At 42.5% G+C, this 27367-nt stretch overlaps 1 protein-coding gene across 3 annotated transcripts in view; it reads right to left on the bottom strand.

Moving 5' to 3' along the window:
• The window catches only part of JARID2 (jumonji and AT-rich interaction domain containing 2), a 281140-nt gene that overhangs the window by 142574 nt on the left and 111199 nt on the right, over positions 1–27367 (bottom strand). For 2 of the 3 annotated variants that reach the window (XM_017521293.2, XM_017521306.1), the window contains one exon: positions 9657–9792. In XM_017521293.2, coding sequence (XP_017376782.1) covers positions 9657–9792 — 136 coding nt within the window. Of the gene's footprint in view, positions 1–9656; positions 9793–27367 lie in introns of those variants that run through there. The other variant, XM_017521305.2, reaches the window with a different exon arrangement.

Raw genomic sequence — 27367 nt, 5'->3', positions numbered from 1 at the left:
ATTTTTGTATTTTTAGTAGACATAGGGTTTCACCACGTTGGCCAGGATGGACTCGATCCCTTGACCTTGTGATACGCCCGCCTCTGCCTCCCAAAGTACTGGAATTACAGGTGTGAATTTACATTTTTAAAGGCTAGTGCTGGCTGCTGCCTGGAGGAATACAAAGGCAGAAGCTGAGAGAGCACCCGGGGCTGCAATATAACCCAAGCTAGACAATATGACAATGTGGAACAGAAGCAGGGGTACAAGTTCAGAATCAAAAGGGGCTGTGAGTTTCAAATAGGGTAGCTAAGGACTGGAGCAGTGGCTTGCACCTGTAATTCTAACACTTTGGGAGGCCAAGGCAGGAAGGAGGATTGCTTAAGCCCAGTAATTCAAGACCAGTCTGGGCAATACAGTAAGACCCCTCTCTCCACGAAAAAATACAAAAATATTTGCTGGACATGATGGCACATGCCTGTAGTCCCAGCAACTCAGATTACGTGCGTGTGTGTGGGGGGGGTGGTTGGGGGGTGGTTGGGGGGTGCTAAAGGGGAAGAATCACTTGAGCTCAGGTGGTCCAGGCTGCAGTGGGCTTTGACTGCTCCCACTGCACTCCAGCCTAGGGAACAGAGCATGACCCTGTCTCTAAATAAATAAAATACGTTAGCTAAAGCTGAACGCAAAATCTGAAAAAAGATGAAACAGATGACTCCAAAGGTTTGGCCACCACAACTAGTAAAAAGGAACTGCCACTTACTGAAAAAGGAAAAGGGCAGGGGGGCCAGAAGCAGATGACAGACCTTGCAGATACTTGGCTTTGTGGCATCTTAAGTTCATGAGGCCTATCAAAAAACCACAGTGGGCCAGGCACAGTGGCTCACACCTGTAAGGACTTTGGGAGGATCAGCTAACCCCAGGAGTTCAAGATCATCCTGTGCAACACAGGGAGATGCCATCTCTCCAAACAATTTAAAAATTACCTGGGCGTGGTAGCACCCACCTGTGGTCCAAGATACTCGGGGGCGGATAGGGCAAAAGGACACTTGAGCCTGAGAGCTGAGGCTGCAGTGAGCTGTGGTTGAGTCAGTGCATTCGGGTCTGGGACACAGAAGGAGACTATGTCTAAAAAATAAAAATTAAAGAAAAAAAACAGGTGGGTACAGGGGCTGACGTCTGTAATCCCAGCACTTTGGGAGGCCCAAGCAGGTGAATCACCTGACGTTGGGAGTTCCAGACCAGCCTGACCAACATGGAGAAACCTTGTCTCTACTAAAAATACACAATTAGCCAGGCGTGGTGGTGCATGCCTGTAATCCCAGCTACTCTGGAGGCTGATGCAGAAGAATCGCTTGAACCTGGGAGGTGGGGGGTGCAGTGAGCCATGATCATGCTGCTGCACTCCAGCCTGGACAAGAGGGAAACTCCATTTCCAAAAAGAATAAAATAATTTTAAAAATCAAATGCAGCAGTCAAGCAGGCAGCTGGTGTTCAGGGGATGTTCAACCATGGTAAATGCTGCTGAATGAGCAATTACAGCTCAGAATAAAGGAAATGTGGCTTAGGCAATCACTACTGACCTTGAAAAGTGGCCCAACGTGAGGGGTTCGAAGGTGAATGGCAAAGAAAGGCCAGACGATATTAATATGAACATAAATAGAAGGGCATGGAGAAAAACCCTTTAGACATTTTCTTTGGGGGGATTCTGCTATAAACTAAGAGAAGGGCAGAGCAGGCAGGAGATACAAGAACCAGGGAGGCTTTACTTTATTATGGGAAAATTAAGAACATGTTTACAATGGTGGAAATGAACCAGTGAAGAGGGAAAAATAATGAAGAAAGGAGGGACCATTTCCAGTGTGATGCCATGGGGGAGGGGTGATTAATTGTGTCCACAAAGAAACTAGAGAGACCCTTATAGAAGGAACTTCAGCTTTAAAAAAGAAAAGAACAACAACAAAAAAAAATCCCAAACTGGGCATGATGATGCATGCCAGTAGTGCCAGTGACTCAGAAGGTGAGATGGGAAGACTGCTTAACCCAGGGATTTGAGGTCAGCCTGGGCAACATAGCAAGACCCTGTTTCAAAGAAAGAAAAAAAAAAAATCTAGACTACAACAAATTTCCATCCATTTGCCTTCCACACTTCTCTGAAGCTGAACTTCTGTAAGAACTGACACAAGCAGGAAAACGCTGTAGCAAACAGGCCCAACTCAAGCTCAGGCTGCTCTGCCTTCTGTCTCCCCACATACACCACCTCCTCTGCCCTACAGCCTACTCCACTCCCAGGTGACACTACCTGAGTGCTTCGTCCCTCCTACTTAAAGGAGTCCAGGATTTGATGAAAATGATGATGTAATCAGGGAAACAGAGCACAGCTCACTGAGCTGACAAAGGAGGTGGGCTGAGAGAACGAGAGGGGCAGTGGGTGTCAAGCACAAAGTGACCCGAAAGAGGAGCACATTAACCTCCTCAGGAACCTCCATTCTTAACGCTCCAGGAAATGCGTGCGAGCAGCCATGCCTACCAGGAAGCGTGGCGCCTCACTGTCACTTAAATTGGATTTCTGGTTCCAATCGGGCTTCAGCATGATCCATGCCTTCCCGTTAAGCTTCTCATCAAGGCTCAAAATTCCTCATCTGTAAAATGATGAGTTTGACCTATATACCTCTAAAAAGACCCTTCCTGCTCTAGCAGTCCTTAATATTGCATACCACTCCGTTGGTGCCAGACCCATACAAGTGACTTGGCCACCAACACTGGCCATTGCAGCCATTTGTCACACTAGATTCTGACACCAAAGGTCCAGTCAAATATTTGCTGACCGTGCTACCCCAAGCTTTTGCTCAGAAAACTCTCCCATCTTTCAAGGTCCCTCTGCAAGGTTCATGGAAATGCAACTTTTCCTGTATCCTGGGACTGGGCCTCTGGCATCACCTGCCTCCCTGCTGCACTGACCCATACACCTGTTTGGTTTTTAAAGTGTTCATCCTACAGTATTTTATCCTGCTTCACACATGCTAAGTTGTACCTATTTTTCTCATGTTAAAACATGCATCTCATAATTAAGATGTCCCACATTCATAACTGGAAGCATTGTTTGGTTCTTGCTTACTGATACATAAAATAATGGTGCATCACTCAATGACCTCTTAGAGGAGATAAAATAAGGTATTAGGACTTGGCCAAAATAAGCAACCTGAGCTCAGTTTTTATACCCACAATGCCTCCCACATAGCAGAAACTCCAATACAGACAGAATGAAAATCTGAAAGAAATGCCATACCTACATCACTAAGTAAAAACAACAGCTGAAAGACAAAGAGCCCAACCCTTCCCGATTTTTCACAACAAATTTAGCTTGCATAGTAAACCAAAAATAAGTTGTTTTCAACTGTTAAGCCCTTCATTTCAGCCAGCCTTCTTTCACACACAGTGTGTCCTCACATCAGGGGACACGGGAGGAAAAGTGAAGTCTGGAGGCCAAGACACAGGAGTGTCAGGGAAAACTCAAGGTACAGCTGGCCTCCCTGCTGCGTACAGAGAAGCAGACTAGCGCACAGACATCAGCGCTTCGGTAAAGCAGAAGCATAAGCCACTTTCTTCAGACGAAAATAATAATGATGATGATAAGGATAAAGTAGGGACCATCTCTAGAACAGCTGGACCTGAAAGGCTCCAGCAAAAAAAGAAGGAACGGGTATCCCCCTTCACAGATGGAAGGTTACTATATACCCCAGATGCTCATTTCAAATATAGCCCTTAAATAAACTTACATAAATCAGACCATGTGACCTTTTTTACTTCGACTCACAAATGTTTTTTTTATAACTTGTGTGAATATATTTCATGAACAATGAAATCACAGTTGGGCCCACGTTTCATTCCAGACACATCAAGCATCTTTGGAAATGACTGAAAGATTCTGAAAGGAGTTCAAAATTACGTTACTGGGTGGAGGTGGGGGGGTAAGGTGGGGGGGAGTAAGGTCGGGGGGGTGAGGTGGGGGGTTGGCTACAGAATGTCCTATATCTGCACTTCCAATATTGGTCCTTGGCTACAAATCGGCAGCTGTTGCCAGAACGTCCATGCACCGTCCGTCCAGCGAGAGGGCAGCCTGCCAGAGCAACAGCAGCATTAAAAACACAACACTCTAAGTGAGGAAATGGAAACTAATGGACACATCTGTGTGTCTCTGACTCAAGAGAGAAGGATAAACAATTCCAAGTCGACATTTTTTGATACTACCTATCAATTCAATTAGAACCCATAAATAAAGGCCAGAAACATGTTCAACAAATACTTACCATGCCCTTCCAAGGTTCTCATTCCCAATAAAAAATTCCACTTACCTCCTTCCAAAGAAACAGCTACTTAAAAAAGTCAAGTCTTCCTACAAATTCTTATTTTTGGAATGCTATCTTTATGAAAAGATCCAAAATTACATCTCCTTATCTATGTGGTGGCTAAAAGCGTGGGAGCTGTAATCCAGAAAGTACGGGAGCTCTGATCCAAAAAGCCTGCGTTTATGTCCTGGCGCTTCCACTTAATAGCTGGGTAGGCAAACTGCTAATCCACTCTTGGTATATAGTTTCCTCATCTATAAAATTGCTTGTTCTGAAGACTAAATGAGTAACAGCTCAAGTACTAGAACAATAACTGAAAAATAATGAGAACTCAATGTAGGCTGGCCATCACAACTACTGCCTGGGATAAGTCTAACGAAATCAATCCAGGGTCCCTTAAATCTCATCAAGAGTGTTTTGCTGGCCAAAGGACTTGATCTGAGATGACATTTATTGGAAGCAAATGAAATTCAAATACAGCTAATAGCTCCCCTCCCTGACTGTGTAATTATGTGTACTCACTATTTGTGTAGCATGTTATTATTTAAATGTCCCTAATTTCAGCCCCAGCAGGCCAGAGGCCCTCGAAGAGGGGCCAGGGTCTCAGCCTCTGCCAGTCCTTTCTAAAGATTTTGTCAATTTATTACATCCATGAAAAGTGGCATTATCTATAACAAAGTAGACACACAATCAGCAAATCTTACCACCTCACGTGTAAGCCCAGCAATAACCAACAAGCTATAATGATGGCATCAGTTGCTACACAGACAACGCACGAGGCTGTTCAAAACTCCCATTTCCTACCAACAGTAGGGCCAAAAAAAATTTCATTCCTTGTCACTATATAACTACAAAAACAAGACTGAGAGCAAACATGGATATTATGACATGAAAAACGAGTTGTCTCCACTATTTTATGTCTGCTCGGATTATTACGAATCACAGACCTCCAGAACCAGGGCAGCTGAGCTCACCTGCTCAGCTACGAGCTGCAGTGTTCACTCACTGTTTCCAAGCTCTGTATACCCAACCTCCTTCACACAAATGAAGAACAAAGGGCTGCTTGTTCCTTAAGCCAGCATGCCAATAATTTAGAAGAAGTCACGTCTATCTTATTTACAAATTAGATAAAAATTCTGTAAAATCCGTTCTGCTGTTATTTTTAAATATTACAGCGAAAACAAATGATTTTTCACACGAAAGCTTCAAATAATCCAATATTATTTTGCAATAATAAAAGATCCAGAAACAATGCTGTTTAAAACAGGAAATGGGAAAAACAAAACAAAACATCTTTTCAGTATTCCCGTTGCAAAGCTCCAATACAGTTTTCGTGCATTCTGTCTTGAAAAAAACTGCTGGATTCAAAGTTTCACGACTTCAGCTGCAATTCCAATTCTGCTACTGTGAATTCAATACCTGTGTGACCTTAGGAAAGTCACTACCACACCTAATAGTCATAAAGGCCCCATAGTCAGATGGGGCTTTCACCTTACAAATGGAAGCACTAGAGCCCTTGGAGGCATGTCACTGTCCCAAAGCTCAAAAGCGTGAAAGAGGACACAGAGGCAGAAAGTCCCACCACCACCCACCACTCTCTGGGGTGAAGGGACATGTTCTCACCCTTGTCTGACCAGCATCACATGCCACCTCCTAGCAATGGCTCTGGACTGGACAATCTTAAAACTCTACCAACAGGCCGGGCGCGGTGGCTCAAGCCTGTAATCCCAGCACTTTGGGAGGCCGAGGCGGGTGGATCACGAGGTCAAGAGATCGAGACCATCCTGGTCAACATGGTGAAACCCCGTCTCTACTAAAAATACAAAAAATTAGCTGGGCATGGTGGTGCATGCCTGTAATCCCAGCTACTCAGGAGGCTGAGGCAGGAGAATTGCCTGAACCCAGGAGGCGGAGGTTGCGGTGAGCCGAGATCGCGCCATTGCACTCCAGCCTGGGTAACAAGAGTGAAACTCCGTCTCAAAAAAAAAAAAAAAAAAAAAAAAAAAACTCTACCAACAGATAAATTTCTGTGACAATTAAAAATGAACCGGTGGAAACACTGACATTTGAAAAGGTCTCTTACAGGGTGGAAACTAAGAAAAAAAATAAAATAAAAATAGAGAAAAGCACAAAACTTGCACCACTTAAAAGCATTACAGTCCATCATCTCCTGTGATATGCTTTGGCTCTGTCCCCACCTAAATCTCAACTTGAATTGTGTGTCTCCCAGAATTCCCACATGGTTGTAATTGAATCATGGTGGCCAGTCTTTCCCATGCTATTCTTGTGATAGTGAATAAGTCTCAATAAAACTGATGGGTTCATCAGGGGTTTCCGCTTTTGCTTCTTTCTCATTTTCTCTTGCTGTCGCCATGTAAGAAGTAAGTGCCTTTCACCTCCCTCCATGATTCTGAGGCCTCCCCAGCCATGTGGAACTGTAAGTCCAATTGAACTTCTTTTTCTTTGCATTCTTGAGTATGTCTTCATCAGCAGCATGAAAAAAAAGCCTAATACACCCTGCCTCCACTCCCATTAACCTACCCTCTGGTTTCATTTGACATTTACATGTTTCTATGAGATAGTACGTGAGTGACCGCCGACTATAAAGTATTCATTCAAAATAAAGGGATTTACAGAAGAGCATGCATATACATACACAGATATATACAAAGACACACACACACGTCCATATGTATATGCACAACACAGCCTGCAGTTATAACTACCACTACTCCCACAGCCTCACCAATCCAAAAGTCTTGGTTTCTCCCTACTGTTTCAGCTTACTCTGGATCACACTCCCAAAAACCTACAGAAGAGGAGCTCTTCCGATGATACCAATTCTAGATTCCTGTTCTTCCCAGCAGCTCCCCAAAATAAGAAAGCACACTTTAACATGGTAGCTGCCTTCAAAATAATGATTGTTTAAAAGACAGTCTCGCTCTGTTGCCCAAGCTGAAATACAGTGGTGTGAACATAGCTCAATGCAGCCTTGACCTACCCTGGGTTCAAGTAACCCTCCTGCCCCAGCCTCTTGAGTAGCTGGGACTAGAGGCATCTGCCACCATGCCTGGCTAATTTTTATTTATTATTATTATTATTATTAAAGACAGGATCTCACTTTGTTGCCCAAGCTGGTCTTGAACTCGTGGGCTCCAGCAATCCTCCCTCTGCGGCCTTTCAAAGGTCTGGGATTACAGGCATGAGCCACCACAGCAAGGAAAATAATGATTCTTAAAGCACACTCAAGTTATGTTTACTCAGACTGCTACAGAAATCCAACATACAGAATTTAAAAAAAAAAAAAAAAAAGTTACCTTGGACTGCTGCCTTCACAAAAACCCACAAAACACAAACTAGAAAAAGGCATATTCACAGCAATTTCACAACCAAAAGAGAAGCCTCCGTGTCTCTGTATTCTTTTTAAAGACTTAAGGTCTTTATCTGAATGAAAAGCAAACTAGCATGACAAAAACTAACTGTCCCTTATGAAGGTGGTGCCAGAATAAATAAAAAGCCTTCAATGATCCCACTGGGGGCATCTTTGCCAACTTAGATTTTCTCCTCAGTACCGTCAAGCCCTTGACTATGCCAAAGCTACACCTACATTTGGCCAACTGGCTAACAGCACTGGTTGCTTCTGGAATGAGAAACATTAGCTTTTGTTCGTTCACTCAAATTTCACCTTTATTAAATCAAGGACATCTGGCTAACTTCTTGTTCTAAAAGCTGGTGTTTCCCCTTAAGAAAAGCTGGCTGTTTTTGTTTCCACTGTTGGCAATACCAAGAAACACTAAGACATTATACCACTCCTGAACAGCAACGTTGAGCATCAAAATCACACAATCTCACAGCAGAGCAGCCACTGCTCCACTCTAAATGCCAGGATTAAGTGATCTTCTCCTTCATACCCAATCCCCCACATTTAAGCAAGAAACTACAGTCAACAGGAATGAATGACAATAACCACATCAAGTGTTCTCCAACTTGACACAAAGTTTTTAGTTTACTATATTATCAAGCAACAAATGGCTAGGGTCCCTATCTGCTGGAGACCCACATAAAAAGGCAGACTGCCTTGTAAGAAAGTAGCTATGAGGGTCTAAATTGAATGCTATGGCAATAGATTCCACAACTTTGTTTTCTGCAGATGTTAAGGCTCAAAATGGGCCTTTCTCATACATGGTGGCTGAGATTTGTTGAGGAACGCACACATGACTGAGCCACTATGGCCTTAATGGTTGACCTCCAAAGCCAAGTCACCCATGAGAAAGGAGGGTGGACAGAGGCTCTTGTTTCAAGTCACGCAATAGCAGAAGGAGACTCAGGAAACTCTGCCATGGCCCCATAAAAACAAAGCAGCAACAGGTACCGCCTGTGAGCACTAGTTTCAACAGGAGGCTGCCACATAACTCACCTTACAACTAAGGTGGTGGGAAACAAATTGGAAGCCATGGTGAACCTCTCCTTTTGCACCCTGACAACACCCCATGTACGCTGACTCTCCCAAGACCACAGCCACAGATCTCAAAAAAGAACAGAACCAGCTCTTATCTCCTTGTCCCAAGGAAGCATAAACCAAAACATGATTCACTTTAACTGTAATCCCGATAAGTGCACAACGAGATTATAGAATGTCACCGCATTCCCATGATATATAATAGTAAACCACAAGCACGTTTGTCCTCAGATGCTTTTTGTTAGATGACTTCATCTGTACCGCAAGAATCCTGTTCAAAACAAACATGAGAACAAACTCAGATTGGAACAAATTTCTTTCCAGGCATCAAGGAGCCAAGTGATAACCATCCAGGAAGCAGCACACTTCTGAAGGCATGGGAATTCTACGTCACAGCATACTTGTCCCCACTACAGCAACCTGCCCGGCCTGGTCAACAAGAATGGAAACAGGGAGGAGAAGGCTGTTGCGCCAGAGAGCAGGAAAGTCAGTAGACAGAAAGATTCAGGCTACTTCCTATACAACCCGGGGACAAGAACTACAGACTCTACATTTCAGCAAGATCATCAGAGTTCTATTCATGTACCTGTGTGGAAAGACATACCCATATAGAAAAACCAGCAAGACAGGACCCATGGAATAGGCTAAGGCATTTTGTCCACTATATAATGCAGTACATAAAAGAACATAAAAATAAGCCTATAAACCCAACAGGATGTCTGGAGTGCAAATTCACCTAGCTTACAGACTGCCCTTAAGTGCCTAGGCTAGGAAACACAACCAAGCTGCCAGAACACAACCAATTCAGAAACAAGGTCATGCCCAGAGATACCATACGTTCCAACAAGATATTCCAATGAGAGTCAACTCACCATTCACAGTTTTCAGGCTCCCAGCAATGCCTTCCCCATGCTGCCTCTTCTGGGCATTCTTGAACTCCTTCAGAGACAAATAAAGGACTTTACGTACCACCCGTTCTTCTGACCACGGAATCCCATCACTGTCATCCTGGAGAAATGTAAAAGAGAGGAGTTACTGAATAGAAAGCAAGCCAATATTCAGAGGCAAAATAAACCACCTTTTAGAGGAATTTCCAAACAAGTACTGTGTGACCAAGACCCAGTTTTGGAGGTCAGAATTACACCCATAATGTAAAGAGACAACAGCCTTTCTGGACAGACCACGAACAAGTGAACCCACAGGCTGTTAAAAAGAATGAAAGCGGGCCAGGCGCAGTGGCTCACACCTGTAATCCCAGCACTCTGGGAGGCTGAGTTGCGTGGATCACCAGAGGTCACGAGTTCAAGACCAGCCAGGACAACATGGAGAAATCTCACTTTAAAAAAAAGCAATACACTTTCTCACTTCTTTAAACACCCCAAATCCAAATACCTTCATCAAGTAGTAAACAGTAGTTTTATATTCCTGACAAACTTCAGAAAAAGGTGTTGTCATATCCACAACCAGAAGGAAAATTAATCATTTTACTGGAGAGTTTTAAAAAGTGAGCAATACCACAATGTACACTGCAATACAAATACATACAGAACTCTTAAAAATGTTGCTGTCCCCCTTGGGAGTTGAAAGGATACAGCAGATATAGGTGCTGTGCATTCAAGGAATTTACAGTCCAGTCAGAAGACATGGAATTGGATCTGCATTGGACACTTAAGTAAAAGAATTACAAATAAAGGAGAGAATACTGCAGTGGAAGACAATCGATCTTGGTGGCATACAACTGGCATGAATTTTTTTAATGTACACATTAATGATGGTTCTTGAAGGTCTCATTTAAAAGCAGTAAACTTGTGTCTGTTGCTCCAGATTGAATGCAGAGATGACAAAAAATAGCCACGCCCAGAGACTATTCCAGCAATTCTAGTCATAAAGACGTAAAGAAAGATTCAAATTTCAAAATCACTACAGAGGGGAGAAAAAAATTATACAGAGATTTGAGACAGAGCAAGAGGTAGAAAGGCAGATGTGGTTGACAACAGTATCTAAAGCAAGGTAAATGAGAAGAAATACATGTTTAAAGAACCAGCAGATTAAATCATTACAGTTTTTACTATTAGATGATGACTCACATGGCTAAGGATATTGAGAGGTTCAATTCTGTAGCTACATGCACACTGTCTGTTAATCTAAGAAGGACTTACATTCACACACCTACATCAAAGACTTAAACATTTTATAATACTTCATTTTAGAAATGTAAGCATTTGAGCACAGATATTTTAGGCCCTAAAAGAATAGGAAAAAATGGCTGGGCGCGGTGGCTCACGCCTATAATCCCACCACTTTGGGAGGCAGAGGTGGATAGACCACAAGGTCAAGAGATCGAGACCATCCTGGCCAACAAGGTGAAACCCCATCTCCACTAAAAATACAAAAACAAAAAAACTACCTGGACATGGTGGCATGCGCCTCTAGTCCTAGCTACTTAGAAGGCTGAGGCAGGAGAACTGCTTGAACCCGGGAGGCAGAGGTTGCACTGACTGAGATCATACCACTGCACTCCATCCTGGCAACAGAGCAAGACTCCAACTCAAAAATAAAAATAAAAGTAAAAAAAAAGAGAGAGACAGGAAAGAAAGAAAAACATTAATGTCCCAGGTAAAATCACCATTTTGGATATTCATGGTCCCTTTTTTCAAAGAGAATGCCAAATATCTCATGGGCAGTCTGGTGCTCTTCTACTTGTTTATACAAAAGAATAGATTTTTACTCCCTAACACTAAAGGATCATAGAAAACTTCCAGGGAACTCAATGAGAAGGCTAGATGATCTGAGATCTCCTCCAGCACTTACATTCCTATACTCTGCTTCCATCTTCATTTTAGAAATCCAGCCACAGAGACTCTAAGCCCTAAATAACTTAAGCTGCACTTTTGTTAAGCTTGAAGGATTTCCTAGAATCAGAGTAATTCTCCATCTCCTACAGCAACGGGAAGAAAGGCCTGAGGAAGGAAGCTAGGATTTCCACCTTTTCTTTGACATCCTTCATTCCCAGAGGCCTGCCAGGCTGACATTTCTGATTGCTGGGCAGTGCCTCTAGAATAAGGAGGTACATCCTGTCTTCCTCCCAACTCTCCTGAGACAACCAAGATATTCACAGACCAGGGTAGGGGTCAGGGTTCAGAAATGAAGGCTAAGAGAAGTCCGCAAACCTTGCCTAAACCTCACAAGAGAAACAATTTCTAACCTGCTCCTGGGTATAGGTCACTGGAGACTTTCCCAATCAAATGATTAAAACTCGGAAAAATGCAGCACTCTGACCAGACTCCATTTGAGGAACCCAAATAACCAACCTGAGTAAAACGCAGCTGACTTGACACAACACATGAAAAGCATGACATAGCTGAGTTAATCTTTACAGCAATTCCCTTGGGTTTGCAAGGATGCTCTCCTAATATATTAGCAGCAACTGAATGATGGTGTTAACCACAGGTGGAGTTAATGCTTATTAGGCTGAAATCTACCTCTTCAGCAGCCTCCGTCTACTCACAAAGGCTGCCAGGCAGAATTCACCACCAGGTTCCCATTCTCATTGAAATCTCCACAACAAACAATGACACAACTATTATTTCCTACATGTACACAGTTTATAAGGCCCCAAAATAGCTTTCAAATGTAAAACTTTCATCGCGATTTATCGCATCCTGAGCAGGCTGGTGCCTTCACCCCAAATTCAGGCTCCAGTTGAGAGAATCATCCCCCTACAACTAATGTCTAATTAAAACATAAACCATGTGAGGTGAAAACTGCGGCAAAGGAAGTGCATTTAATGTTCAGTTACTGACACAAGCAGCTTCATTACACCTATAAAGTACTTTAAATACAGGAGAAGCAAATCCATGACAAAGATTATGGGGTTTCAAATGCTAGACATTAAAATTCAAACTTAAAAACACACAACACACAAGTGTTCTTTTGTCATCTACAGTGCTGGTTGAGACTTGTCACCTGCTTCCTTAATGCTGATGCAAGACACAAATGTAGTAGACAAGTTGACTCCGTGCTGTTCACAAAATTATTACTAGTAGGTAGTAATTCCAAATAGTCCCAATTAAGCTGCCTTTCCCAACTGTAGAGTCATGGTGAATCATCCTAACCTTATACACCTCTAGCAGAATGCCAGATGCAGACAGCAAAGGTGTGCCTGTGCTCAACCTATCCAAGACAGGGCAGAGAAGGGCCAGAAGGAACGTCCTTCCAGTTTAATGCAAACTCTGCTGTAGCCATGTCATTTGTTAGGATCAACCAGTACTGAACGCTCTAAAAAAACAGCCCACATAGAACTCTCTCATCAGAGGTCAAGTAAACTCAAAATACATACGCCAAATACAGAGCTTCCTTTCAATTTTCTTTCTCAATAGCTATCTTAATTAGCCATTTAACAATGGGGCAAGGAAATCATTTCTCTTGTTCACCACTGTATCCCAGCTCCTAAAACATGCCTGATATGTAAGAGCTGAATAAATAGTTCTGGAATCAATTAGAAACTCAACGGAGCTCAGTCTCACTATTCCCACTGACATTTATTTGCCCCGACTGGCCCTGCCTATGTCTAATCTCAGGCAACACCCAGGGTCGGAAGTCACACTGCTATCCTCATAAAATACTCCCGACAGTGAATAATCCCAAAGGGCTCAGCCACACATCTGAGTCTGGGCAGAGGCTGGTGTCCTGCTAGAGACATCCTTCCTCCACAGTGCTGCCACCACTCCTTCGCGGCCACTATGCAGTGTTCCCTGCAAGAAAAAGTGCCCATCTAGACATCCACATGGCCTTACATAGCTAACAACTCTGTCACACTCCCTTTTGAGAAGTATTGACCAATTATTCCAGCTACTCTTCCCCTACCCCACCTATGACATCTGTTCAGGCTCCTTCTATGTTTCCCAGGAATCTCTCATGACGCTCTTCCCTCACCCCCTATATCCAATAATTCATTCTCAATCACACGTTCAAGTCAACTAATATCCCATTTACACCTCACTGTCTGAAAATCCAAATCATCTACTTGCCCCTTGGCTCCTGGGAGGTAGAATCAGTCAGGGTTTGACAGTACAGGGCAAAAAACAGAGAGAACTCTTGGCCTGCTCTGGAACGGCCCACAAAACCAAGCACCCCATCCACTCTGGTTAGGATCAGGTTAATACAGAAGACACAGGAATAAGACCTTTAAAGGAAAAGCGATGGCTCCTTTTAAAGTGAATGATTATTGCCACTTATCAAAAAGAACAACTGATCAGGAATCAAACTTGTAAATGTCATAACATTTTTTACTAAAATTAGTAAAAAGGGACTATGCCAATTGTTTATGGTACAGGTGGTGTGGGCCACAACATGGTGTTAAAAGGATATGGGGATTTGTATAATCTCTAACCTGGACTCTGAGCCATTCTACTTTAAGGCAAAAAGGAGTACAGGATGGCCCCTCATTGTCCCGAGTTCTATAATCGACACATAAAGTACGGGCGCTCAGAAAGTAAGCACATGACAGCATCACATGCCTTTTATCAGACAGCACCAGGTAACAACTCTCCACTACTGATGGTCCAGGCTAGAGATTCAACATATGCTTCCACAGCCTTGTAAATCCAGGTGGTGGTCCACAGGCCGAACTTTAACCACTCAGCATCCTGTTAGAAATGCAGACTCCTGGGTCCCATCCAGATCTAGGCACTCAGAATCTGCATTTTATCTGGATGCGCAGGTGATTCCTATACACAGTCAAGTTTCAGAAGCTCTGCTCTGCACAATGGGACCCCATCTTATGCCTATATTCCAACAGAAAGAAAAGATGAAACACCCAAGATGAATGCTTCAAACATCCATCTCCTGTGGCCAGTATTACTGTCAGAATTCACATATCTATAAATATACCCTGAGAAATCTGACTCCTCTTCAGTGATCAAAGAGCACAGGGGAAAACAAAAGGACATGGCACTATGTACTGCTAGTTCCTTTCATCATTCCTTATGTGACACGGTCTCTCAAACCCTCCTCTTTTGGTTACTCTACTGGGGATGACTTCTCTTTAAAACCCAACAACCAGAATTAAATATACATTTGAACATGTGAATAATCCTCCATCAACCTCCAGAACAGAACAAACACATACAAGAAGATCATTCTCTTTCCATGTACTGTCTCATTACACTGCAGGCTCTCATGAGCTTGCAGTTAACTACCCTCCATGGTGACTGTTTCTTTGTTGGGGGGACAGGGAGGAAGTAAAAGTATTGCATCACAGTGAAACAAGAACCAAATGAAGAACCCAATCCAACCAGAATCACAGCTCCCAGTGATACAATGTTATTTTCCTATGGTACTCTCCTCTACTCATTCTAAAGACAAAAAACAACAAATATCAAAAGTAAAAACTTGTGCAGGCCAGTGACAGAAAGCTAGATATACATAATATAACCAAGTTGTATTCAGACCAGGTTAAAGAACTGCTTTACTACAAGACAAAAAGGTATATGATCCACACTCTACATTCTTTTTGTATACTATATAACTACACCAAGAGTTCTTATAATTGTGTCAAGGTTGGCTGGATCACCCACCAAATAAAAGCCTTTTCAGGCTGCTATTCTGCAGTGATAGCCAACTCTTCAATAACATGGGCCCTCAAAATCTCTGAAGATGATTTGAGTACATTAGTCTAAGAAATCAGGGACGTCCAGGTGAGTAAAGCTCACAGAACAGGTGCTACACAGAGAATGAGACTTGGAGTCTCCTGGAAAGACTTGAAAACTTCATCATGATCCTATTAACAGCAAACCTCTCCCAGAGCCCACGGTTTGCTGGGCATTATGCTCAACCCCACTCGCATTTAATAATGCGATCTTTCTGCTCAGCCTTCCCTTAGTATAAGGTCCACACCACTGGTTTCTCCCTTTAGATTCGCAGGTATGAGAGAAAAGTAAGTAATCCTGAAACTTTTAGTTATTTCGCAAAGATGAATTCCAGTGTCTTGAGCCAAACGTGGCATCAGTAGCTAATCCATGGCAGATGCCAGATCAGGAAGTAACATTTTGAAACTCAGGAGTGTTAATAACCAGAAATGTAACTCACACTAACTCCTAAGTAAAAGCAAAATTAAAATTACTGGTTTTTTAGAGGCTTAATGTAAACAATATATGGAAAAAAATACTATTAGTAACAGTGGAGGTAGCAGTGGGAGTAGGGGGAGGAATTTTCTATTACTGACCAAAATTGACAAGCCATTGCTAGGCAATTTGCTCATACGTTGGTTTTTATTATGCCTTCAAACTCAGGTGATCTTGATTTGGGAGAAGTAAACAAGGATGAAAAAGCATGGGTTAAAGGAAGGTACATTTCTGATCAATTAAAAATCAATTTCCTCAAAAAAAAAAAATCAATTTTCTGACCATTACAGCTATTTAAAAATGAAAGGTAATTTCCTATCACTTGCAGGCAAACTGTGTAAGAGACTCATGCATCATAGGTAGAGTGGTCAAGTCATTTGTCATCCAAATCAAAGGTACTGGTAATACTGCCAGGGAGACAACCTCGTGGAAACTGGGTCATGGGTCAACTGACTCTACCAGGCCCCTTTCCAGGTTATCTGAAGGCTTACAATGACACAAAGACCTCTTTTTAAACCATATCACCAAACAGAAATAAAGCGAATACAATAAATATTATAAGCGAAATAAATATAACACGGACATAGCAGGATTGGAAGTGTGACACACATCTGTTTTAAACTTGAAATTCAGATCCCACGCTCCACCAACGTCTTAAGCAACAACCTAGTGATAAAGAGGCAAAAGTTGGTGACCTAGGGGTAATTATAGAAGGTGCTGCAAGCAAAAAAAAAAAAAAAAAAAAAAAAAATCCTGCTTCCACGGGGAGTAGGGCACAGGACATCAAAGGCTCTTGACAACCTCTCATACCTAAAAAAAAAAAATGCTGAAATGCAGAAATCGCCTTCGAATTGAGGGGGGCATGGGATATGCGAGGAAAGGAGCACTCAGGGTCACAGGTAGGAAGATCTCAGAACACAGAACCTCTTTATTAAAACTTACAGAACCACTTACACAAGGCAACTGAATGAGTTGCCAACCCCACTCCCTGCATGTGACCTATTCCTGGTCACATTGGCAGAGCTCTACAGGTGTAGGGATGTGGTTACTTTTTAAAAGAAAAAGAAGTGCTGTTCCTGACTTCAGTGACCAAAGGACAAATGTGTAATGTCATATCATGTGATTAAGGATGGTGGGTCTGAATAACAGTGGCACAGAGCTGAACAGCAAATGAAAAAAAACATTCTAAAAGAATAGGCTCATGGTCCAGGAAAGGACTGATAGCTACTTCCTCCTCCCTGGGATAAATGACTGGAATCCTGTACATGAATGAGTTTTATTTTCAGAAAATACTTCTCATATACCTGCTGTTAAATCACCCTACTTGAAACAACTTGTGGCTGCCTCATATGCCAACCTGTTCCAGCACCGGTCTGAGAGAAACATGAAAGCATCAGATGAAAAACTGGGAGGAAATGTTGATTCTGGGCACAGATTAAGTATAAACAAAAATGGGGTGGCAGGTGAAGAAAAATGAGAAAGGTACAACTTCATCTCCATTAACCTTTTCTTCCCTTTTAACAGTGGTACCAATAATTTCCAGTTGATTTTTTTAATTCCAAAAAAAGTAGTCTCTCAATATTCATATGAAGTGAAACCTGGTTAACATTCACAAATGGAAATAAGGTGCCAGGATACATCCTAAGAGAAGAAACTTATTTAATCAACTTGTGAATGATGTCCCCCTGCCTAGGGTTTAAATTAAAAGCACTTCAAGCAGCAGATTTCTTCACACAGACATGCTTCCCGGGTTAAAGTAAACGGCCTGAAAATGCTTATGCAAGGAGAGTTTTACTTCTTCCAAACTCCCATTAAATAATGTGTACTTACCTTTGATTACCACCTATTAAAAAAAAAAAAAAAAAAAAGCTACAGCTGAAATTGGATTAAGAACTTCTGCTGAAAACGATTTATTGCATAACACAACTCTGACAGGCTGAATCTCCAGCCACCAACTGAGCCTTTATAAAAATCTGCTGGGCAGCTGCCAAGTCAGCTCTTTTGCATCTGAGCATGTCAGACATCCGCTGTCGCCAAGGCAGCAGCATGGCAGCACGACGTCCGCACGTCCATGGTTAAAGGGTGCTGTCAGGAACAGAGCAGCCAGAAGCAGGCAACACGGCATTAAACCCTCCTGCAGTGCTAGATATGACAGTTCGCTTTTTCAACGTCATCAAAAAAGACCCCAAGATCGGCAGCAGGATTATCTCCTGGCACCTAACAGACACAGGGACTGTCAATTTACCTTCATTGGAGCGAGTGGTGGCAGGGTGGAAATCAAATTACAATAAATTATTGGCCATTGTCTTCAAAAAACAAATCAAAAAAGTAGGCACGTCAGTATCAACAATGCCGGTGTACAATTATACAAATTCACTTTGGGAATTTATGATATTAGAATTTCCTTGGGAATTTACGCTTATTTATTTACGAAGAAATTCTACTATGTGGATCTCTTAATTACTAATGCTTTTTTGTTAATTACAATACCCGCCATCCCCAAATGCCACATTCTAATCTGCACCATCTAATATAGTATCCACTAGACACACGTAGGTACTTACAATTAACTCAATTAAAATTTAAAATTGACGTCCTTGAGTCATACTGGTCACATTTCAGTTACTCAATGGCCACGATCCCCCTACATGTCAATGGACAACACAGCTACACAAGGTGTCTGTCATCAGAAGTTCTTTTGGACGGCACAGACCAAGAGTATATACCTGCATTAAACTGGACAGGGTTTCAACTGACACTGTGTGTTATGAGATAGTGCATTTTACTACATTCCGGAGAGTCTTCAAAATATGTGCCTTATATGTTACTCCTTTTGCAAGAAAACTGTGGGAGATAAGAAATGTTTTACAAGAAAATTCGAGTCTATACACATCCACTCACACAACTCAGTGTTGGAAGTGGTTCCAATCCTGCGGCTACATCTGGCCTCTGGGTTTTGCAGAAAATGTATATGACATTCTGAAGATGAAGTAAAGTCCATCTGCAAAGCCTTGAAGACATACTGCTTTCCTAGGCCGTCAAATCCTTTTCTAAGGAAACCACTACAAAGTAAAGCCTCCAGGATTAAGGCCAGCCAAAGCCAGTCTTTTGCACTTGCCCGTCTCCAAGTACCAACAGGGTGGCCCAAACCAGCTCGATTTGATTCATGGTTGCCGCTCCCTGCCAGGGCTGGTTAAAATTCTGGGCTGATGGGTCATGGCTAGGAGTTAGTGCTGCTGCTGCTTCCACCAGGCCCAAGGACACCGCTGGGGTCATTTTATGAGCTCAATCAATACCTGACTAACGCGTTGGCTTATTTGATTCAACAATGACTACCCCACCCTAATCTCAGCTAGGAAAGAAGCAGAAGTGTACGTATATTGTCACAAGGCTGTTGATCTCTGGTCATGTTGCAAACCACAGCTTATTTTTGTCTATCTTATGCAAATTTGCACACTAACAGAAAGTCTACAAATAACCTCTGTCCTTGGACTCAACCTAAATTGACATAACCTTAATTTTTTCCCAGAAACAAATGAAGTTGTCTGATATGCCTTCCTGTAACCTCCTGTATCCTTCCTGTATCCTCCAGCCCTCCCAAGAATTAATAACCACTCAGGGGCTGGTTGGCACCCTTTCATTACAGGTATAGATCTCCAGAAACCATTCTGATGCCCATTTTCCCCCCAAACAGCATTTCCCACTAATACCATATGTGGTCTAGCAAGCGGCAGGCCACACACATTTCCTGTACATACTCTCTCCCACATTTTACAACTAGCATACAAAGTATTATCACAAAAACATTTTTAAATTCTGAAACTGAGGTTCAAAGGTGTGAAGCAGTATAGATCACATCCTGACTAGTCCGTGTCTTACTCATCTTAATGTTCCTGAGACACAGCACATAGCAGGCATTTGAAAGCCACTGCAAAACTCAACACATGGAAACAGTTGGCAGGTTTTAGAAAGAGAAGACCTAGAGATGCAAAGAAGCCTGGATTCCAATTCCAGAATACCGTGAAATTTTTTTATTTTTTATTTTTTTAAGACAGAGTCTCTCTGTGTCGCCCAGGCTGGAGTACAGTACCAAGGTCTCGGTTCACTGCAACCTCTGCCTCAGCCTCTCGAGTAGCTGAGATTACAGGCATTCGCCACCATGCCCAGCTAATTTTTGTATTTTTACTAGAGACAGGGTTTCACCATCTTTGCCAGCCTGGTCTTGAACTCCTGACCTCGTGATGCACCCACCTAGGCTTCCCACAGTGCTGAGACTACAGGCATGAGCCACCAAACCCAGCCCTAATTCTGTGAATCTCACAGTGGCTCACGTGTAAAACAAACAATTATTAAGGCAATCGTGGCAAACTTAAGCAGACATCAGAAATACCCACAGGGCTTAAGAACACTAATGCTGCTGGGTCAGGGATCACGCATTAGAAGCGCTGGTGTTCGAACACCAGAAATGCAGTGTATCCAACTTTCATCTTCCAGGAAAATTGTTCTCACTGCCATGAAAAACACTGTAACTGCCAAATCTAATGCAAACTTTTTATTGGCAACTGGACTCTGCTGGTTTTCCTGCTGCACTAAAATATCTTTCCTGCTGTTTCATCAGCCCCACCACCTTCACGTTTGATTCTTCTGCCTGCCCCTTATCTCTAATCATAATCTAAACACCGATGACTATTAAAACATCCTGACAATGTCCTCCCTCCTTACCACCCTCCTGGCTACTCCAATCTACAAACCTAAATTGGACTTGGCACCTTCTTTCTCACTGTTGGCATTTGCTTTTGAAATCCAGGTAATCCTGTCTGTCTCTCAATTCCTTGAATACATATTTAAAACAGAAAACTAATCTCCTTCCAAAGAGAAGAAATTTCCGAAAATGTCTCCACCACCAGCTAAGTCCAATTCCAACCAACTAACCCACATTCTTTCTCTACAAACACAGCCAGGCTGCAATGACTCCATCCACATTACCACTTCCTCTACTAAAGCCTTTCCAGGGCTCCTCAGAATCTACACAGGAAAACTAAATTTCCTTGCAGAGCCAATAAAGACCTATTATCAGCCTAACTTCCCTTACAGGCTTTAATTTCTGCACAATTACCAACACTCCTAATTGATAAGGTATGAGCATCTCCTAGGGGTAAAAGCTCTCATCTTTAGACCCAATGCCCAAACAAATGCCAGTGTTTACTAACTGCATACTGATAACTTCAACAGTAATTCAACAGTAAATAGAGTAGCCTTTCTCAAGAAAGAAGAAACGTCCATTCTCAATTCTTTTTCAAGAACAATAAAAGTCCACTCTCAATTCCTTTTCATACCAATGTGTTGGCACCTAGAAATAAAGAAGCAGTCTTAATTTACCAGCTATGTTTGTTTCACTTACTGGCATAAGGCTTGCTGTTCATTCTGTCTTACAAAGAATGCATGATTCTATGTAACCCTGAGAAAACACCTCAATAACATTTAAGCTGATATATTTTCTATGGGTTAAAGTATTCCCCTTCCAGGCCGGGTACAGGGGATCAGGTCTGTAATCCCAGCACTATGGGAGGCGGAGGAGATCACCTTAGGTCAAGAGTTCCAGACCTGCCTGACCACCAAGATGAAACCCCATCTCCACTAAAAATACAAAAATTAGTGGGGCATGCTGGTGCATGCCTGTAGTCCCAGCGACTCGGGATGCTGAGGCAGAAGAATCGCTTGAACCCAGGAGGCGGAGGTTGCAGTGAGCTGAGATCGAACCACTGCACTCCAGCCTGGGAGACAGTGATTTACCCTCAGTGTTGAGGGTAAATCATGGGGGACAGTGGTGTCGAAAAACAAGGGAGGCTGAGGCAGTTACTTATACAAGAGATGAGGACCAGAGTAGTGCAAGAGACTGTGACAACTGATTAGATTCTGGAAACATTTACAAGGCTGCCAAGAGAACGCTGATAGACTGGATGTGGAGCATGTTGAAGAAGGGGAGTTAAATACATCCCAAGGTTTCATCTCGATAAATGGAGTCACCTCCACTGAATGTTTCAATGTGCCAAGTATCAGCTACCTGTTACAGACCCTAGAGAAAATACCAAAGTTCAGGGCAGAGACATGAATATAGTCTAGGGGTTTTTAATTAAAAAACAGAATCTAAACCTAGTTGCCTTAATTTATTGAAGACGAAAAAAAAAACAAAACACGTTATGTATTAGTGTAATAATCAGGAGTGAAGCCAAGTCGAGGTTGGCTGACCTCACTGTACCATTTCTTAGCTAATAACGTTTTCAGAGCCTCTGGGAAAATGATGACTAGGTTGCGTGCAGTGGCTCATGCCTGTAATTCTCACATATTGAGAGGCTAAGGTAGGAGGACTCCTTGAACCAAGGAGTCCAAGGCCACCCTGACTGATCTAGGAAGAGACCCTCATGTTTACAACAATGAAAATTTAAAATTAGCCAAAAATTATAAATTAGGCATGGTGGTGCACTCCTGCGGTACAAGCTACTCAAGAGGCTGAGGTGAGAAGGTTTCTTGAGCACAGGAGTTCTGATGTTACAGCAAGCTATGATTGAGACACTGCACTCCAACTCAGGAGGCTGAGTGTGACCCTGTCTCTTAAAAATCAATAAATGAAATATAAATGAATAAAATATTAAGAATGACTAACACAGGCCGGGCACGGTGGCTCACGCCTGTAATCCCAGCACTTTGGGAGGCCGAGGCGGGTGGATCACGAAGTCAAGAGATCGAGACCATCCTGCTCAACATGGTAAAACCCCATCTCTACTAAAAATACAAAACATTAGCTGGGCATGGTGGTGCGTGCCTGTAATCCCAGCTACTCAGGAGGCAGAGGTTGCAGTCAGCCGAGATCGCGCCATTGCACTCCAACGTGGGTAACAAGAGCGAAACTCCGTCTCCAAAAAAAAAAAAAAAAAAGTGACTAACACAAAGGAGTAAAAGAGCCCTTTTCTGAAAATCTACATTTAATGTCATAAACCCTAACTTGAGATGAGGTTTTGCTAATGTAACAAGGGAGGACTTGGAAATTCATCACTTGGCCAGGAGCAGTAATGCCAGCATTTTGGGAGGTCGAGGCAGGTGGATCACCTAAGGTCAGGAGTTTAAAACCAACCTGACCAAGATGGTGAAACACCATCTCTACTAAAAATACAAGTTAGCCAGGCGTGGTGGTGGGCGCACCTATAGATCCCAGGAGTCAGAGGTTGCAGTGAGCCGAGATAGCGCCACTGCACTCCAACCTGGGCAACAGAGCAAGCGGGGGAGGGGGAAGGAGGAGAATGGAGGAAGCAAATAAATGAATCCAACCATCCATTACTGCTGACTGCTGTGCTGCTGGGAAAAGTCTACTAGCAACTCAGATAATAATCAACCCAACCCACCTCTCTCTAATATACAATCCCCAACCCTACCCACAGATAGCCTTCTTTATATTTAGGCTTTGAATGCAAATAAGAAAAATGCAGAGGCCGAGTGAAGAGACACTAGCGTAGGGCCTGCCCACGCTGATAGCTAAAAATATGGTCATGAGATACTCCCCTGTGCAACACCAAGACTCTTCAGGTTTCAGGTGGCCCCAAATCAGAAAGATGAGTGTCGCAGTGAAACAAATTTTCTCCTGTCAATGAACCCAGGAAGGATGCAGGACAGCAACCTTATGCCAAGTCAGGGGCGAGACCTACAGTCAGAAAAGCCGTCGGGACCTAAAGCGTGCAGCGTGCAGCAGTGCTACATCCAACATTCAAAGGAGTAAATCCTATGACTTGTGGGGAAACTGAGAAAACCATTCCCAATCAGAAAAGTTTTTATTTTACAACCTGCGAGTCACACCCTGCCGCTACACCTACACTGTGGATTGAACTTCTTCCATAAACCTTGAGCTCTTGAAGCAAGGAAGGTTCTCCCTAAAACATTCTTCATTTCCTGTAAAAACATATTGCCGTATTTCTAACAAGTCTTCTTATCGCCATTGCTGGTGGGTTGTGTTCAACCTTGAACAGCACCCACTGGGAGCACTCTCCTAGAATACTAGTTTTCAAGCATGGCCACTCTGGAAATCACCTAACGATTTCCCACCTGTGCCTGAAATCTTCATCAACTCAAAATGGCAGCTCTAGAACTCAGTCCTGCCACCTCCCAAATCAGCTTCATGGCACTAAAATCATCTATATTCTGACATCTCCTTAACATCAAGACTGGTACACGATAAAAGCTTAGTAACTAATTGTACAAAGAAAGGGAAACCTTTGTAACTAAGGAAACCAGTTAACTGTTTAAAAAGAGCACACAGAATGGCTTGATGATACACATTTTTCTTCACAGTAATTCTCTGAAAATGAGAATTCGCTATCCTCAGGAAAAGCAAAAAGGTTACAGTGGACACAAGTTTTCATTCACCAAGAAACGGAATAAATCTGCTATCAATCCACTCAAAGCTTCTGTTGCTTCAACTCAGTTAAGAAAATCTCATTAATCCTGCATCTCTGAGTCAGAGGTAACTCAGTCCTGATGCACCAACAACTCGAAAACTGTGTCTTAGTACCAGTATCAGGAAACTGTATTATGATTATTTATTTATTTAATAATAGCAGAAAGGAGAGACTGGAAAAACCAGACCATCTTTGATTCAATATATCTCATCACCAGAAACTAATTGCTAATTAAAGTCAAAATACGAAGAGAACAGTTATTCTTCCTACTAACATTAAGGTTGATGATATAAATGCTTATAAAAATATAGTAAACAGATTACAGGACACAAACAAAATTTTTTTAAAGCTAGTTGGGGTCTGACAAACTTTTTAAAACATCTTACTAAAGCCCAGACCTCAAAGAGAACACGTTCCAATTTTAACATATAAGCCACACAAAGAAACACAGTGGACACTCCCCACAGGCCAAAATAAAATGCTCTCTAGTAATTACCATAAATAGAAAAAGGAGGTGGGCTTCCTGAGTCAGAATGCAGAGCACAAGAAAAACCACCAGCACAAAAACATCATAAACAAAATTATATGGCCAACAGTACACTCAGAAGAGAGTAGAATTGCTTCTCGGTGTGATTACAAAGAAATATCATAAAAATGCTTAAAGGAAGGGGGCTCCGTAGGTCTGCAGAGAGCTGTTGCAAGGATATAGGATGCCAGTGTCTTCCTTAAAGACAAACATAGCATCCACTAACAACTCTTTTTTTGCAGGAGAACAGAAAAGTTTCTTTAGAATCCCAAAATCTACAGTTTTAAGATTTGAGAAAAGATTTATTTCTTATTTTTCTGGATTATTATCTCCCCTAAATTGGAAACAGAATTTCTCAACCAAGTGTCTTTCAATTTGTGGGAATTAAAAAAAAAAAAAAATCAATATATGACATTTGTTTAGAGAGCTCTTCCCTTTAAGAACAGCTTGTCTCCAAATACCTCTCAAATGAGCATGTGAGACAGCTGTCCATCAACTACACTAGACCCATTTTGAGTATCAGTTTCAAGTTATAATTTATGTTTGCTGACATGGAATGTTTAAATCATATCCATAATAAACCTGTGATTAAAGACTAAGAGTAAATTCAGATCATAAAAATAAGTCTGCACATTTGCCTCAGAAACCAACCCCGTCTAAGCCGTACTGCATTTTGATCCAAAGTTGCACTGTTCTAAAAAACTGTTACCTTCATTACTGCAAAATCTCATGTGATGTATGCTTATGGTTGCACTTATTCAGCTTACTTCCTAAAGATTTTACATGAAACATTCAATGAAAAAAAATGGACAGCGAGGCCATGAAGGACGTCTAGCTGCAGCAGCCCCTAGTCCTGGAACACAGCAAGGCTTTGTTCCCTAGAGGTGATCTTTCATTCTGCACTGAGCAAAAGGTACTTAGAACACATAGCCAAATAACTGTGAAACTAACAGCGTGGTTTTTTGTTTGTGCGATGAAGTCTCAATCTGTTGCCCAGGCTGGAGTGCAGTAGCGCACTCTGGGCTCACTATCACCTCCTCCCCCAGGTTCAAGTAACACTCCTGCCTCAGCCTCCTGAGTACCTGAGACTACAGGCACGCCCCACGACACCCGGGTAATGTATTTTTAATAGAGACAGGGTTTCACCATGTTGGCCAGGCTGGTCTGCAACTCCTGACTTCAGGTGATCCACCTGCCTTGGCTTCCCAAAGTGCTATGATTACAGGCTTGAGCCACTTCTCCTGGCCCAAAAACAAAGTTTTTGACATAAACAACAACAATCCCAAATATGAGATAATAAAAACAACTTGGTCTCTTTTATCTCTACTTTGTTCCTGTATTAACATTAGGGAAACATGCACCTGAATAAAACTAAAATACCTATTTCTTAACACTTGAAGCTTATGAGTTTATTTGTTGAAAAGAAAATATGCTTTCCCTTACATACGGAAACACAATATACCACACGACAAATGAGAAGTTAAAACACACATATTTGTTAAGATTCCATAAAAGGGAACTTAAGACAAATCCACTAGAATGACTATAATGAAAAACAGCAGACGTTGGTGAAGATGAAGAAATGGGAAACCTCATACAGCGATTGTGGGAAAGCTACTTTGGCCAAGGGTGGGTTCCTCAAAAACTGAAACACAGAATTATTCAGTTCTCCTCCTGGGCACTCATGTTCAACGTGAACACAAATATTTACAGCAGCATTATACATAGTAGCCAAGAAATATCATCAACCCAACTGTCTATCAAATGATGAATAAATGAACAAAATGTGGTATATACTTACAATAGGATATTCACTCATAAAAAAGATTTCATGGGGCAGCATGGATGAACCTTGCAAACCGACCTAGGGAAAGAGGGGAGCACAGAGGCCACATATTTCAAGATTCCATTGCTATGAAGTCTCCAGAACAGGGCAATCCACAAAGACAAAGTATATTGCTGGTTGCCAGAAGTTGGTAGGAGAGGAGGGGGATGGGACAACTGCTAATGGGTATGGGGTTTCTTTTTTAAAGTGATGAAAAGGTTCCAGAAATGTATTAAGTGGCCAGGTACGTTGGCTAACACCTGTAATCCCAGCACTCTGGGAGGCCACAGTGGGCAGATCACATGAGGTCAGGAGTTCGAGACCAGCCTGGCTAATATGGCAAAACCTAATCTCTAGTACAAGTACAGAAATTAGCCAGGCATATACCTGTGATCACAGCTCCTCTGGAAGCTGAGGCATGAAAACTGAACCCAGGGCCGGGCGCGGTGGCTCAAGCCTGTGGTCCCAGCACTTTGGGAGGCCAAGGCGGGTGGATCACGAAGTCAAGAGATCGAGACCATCCTGGTCAACATGGTGAAACCCCGTCTCTACTAAAAATACAAAAAATGAGCTGGGCATGGTGGCGCGTGCCTGTAATCCCAGCTACGCAGGAGGCTGAGGCAGGAGAATTGCCTGAACCCAGGAGGCGGAGGTTGCGGTG

Source organism: Cebus imitator, unplaced genomic scaffold (genome assembly GCF_001604975.1).
Source record: "Cebus imitator isolate Cc_AM_T3 unplaced genomic scaffold, Cebus_imitator-1.0 Scaffold21, whole genome shotgun sequence".
In the NCBI taxonomy this organism is placed as follows: Eukaryota; Metazoa; Chordata; class Mammalia; order Primates; family Cebidae; genus Cebus; species Cebus imitator.
The sequence above is the reverse complement of the archived record's forward strand: the minus strand, read 5'-3'. Positions and strand labels throughout refer to the sequence as shown.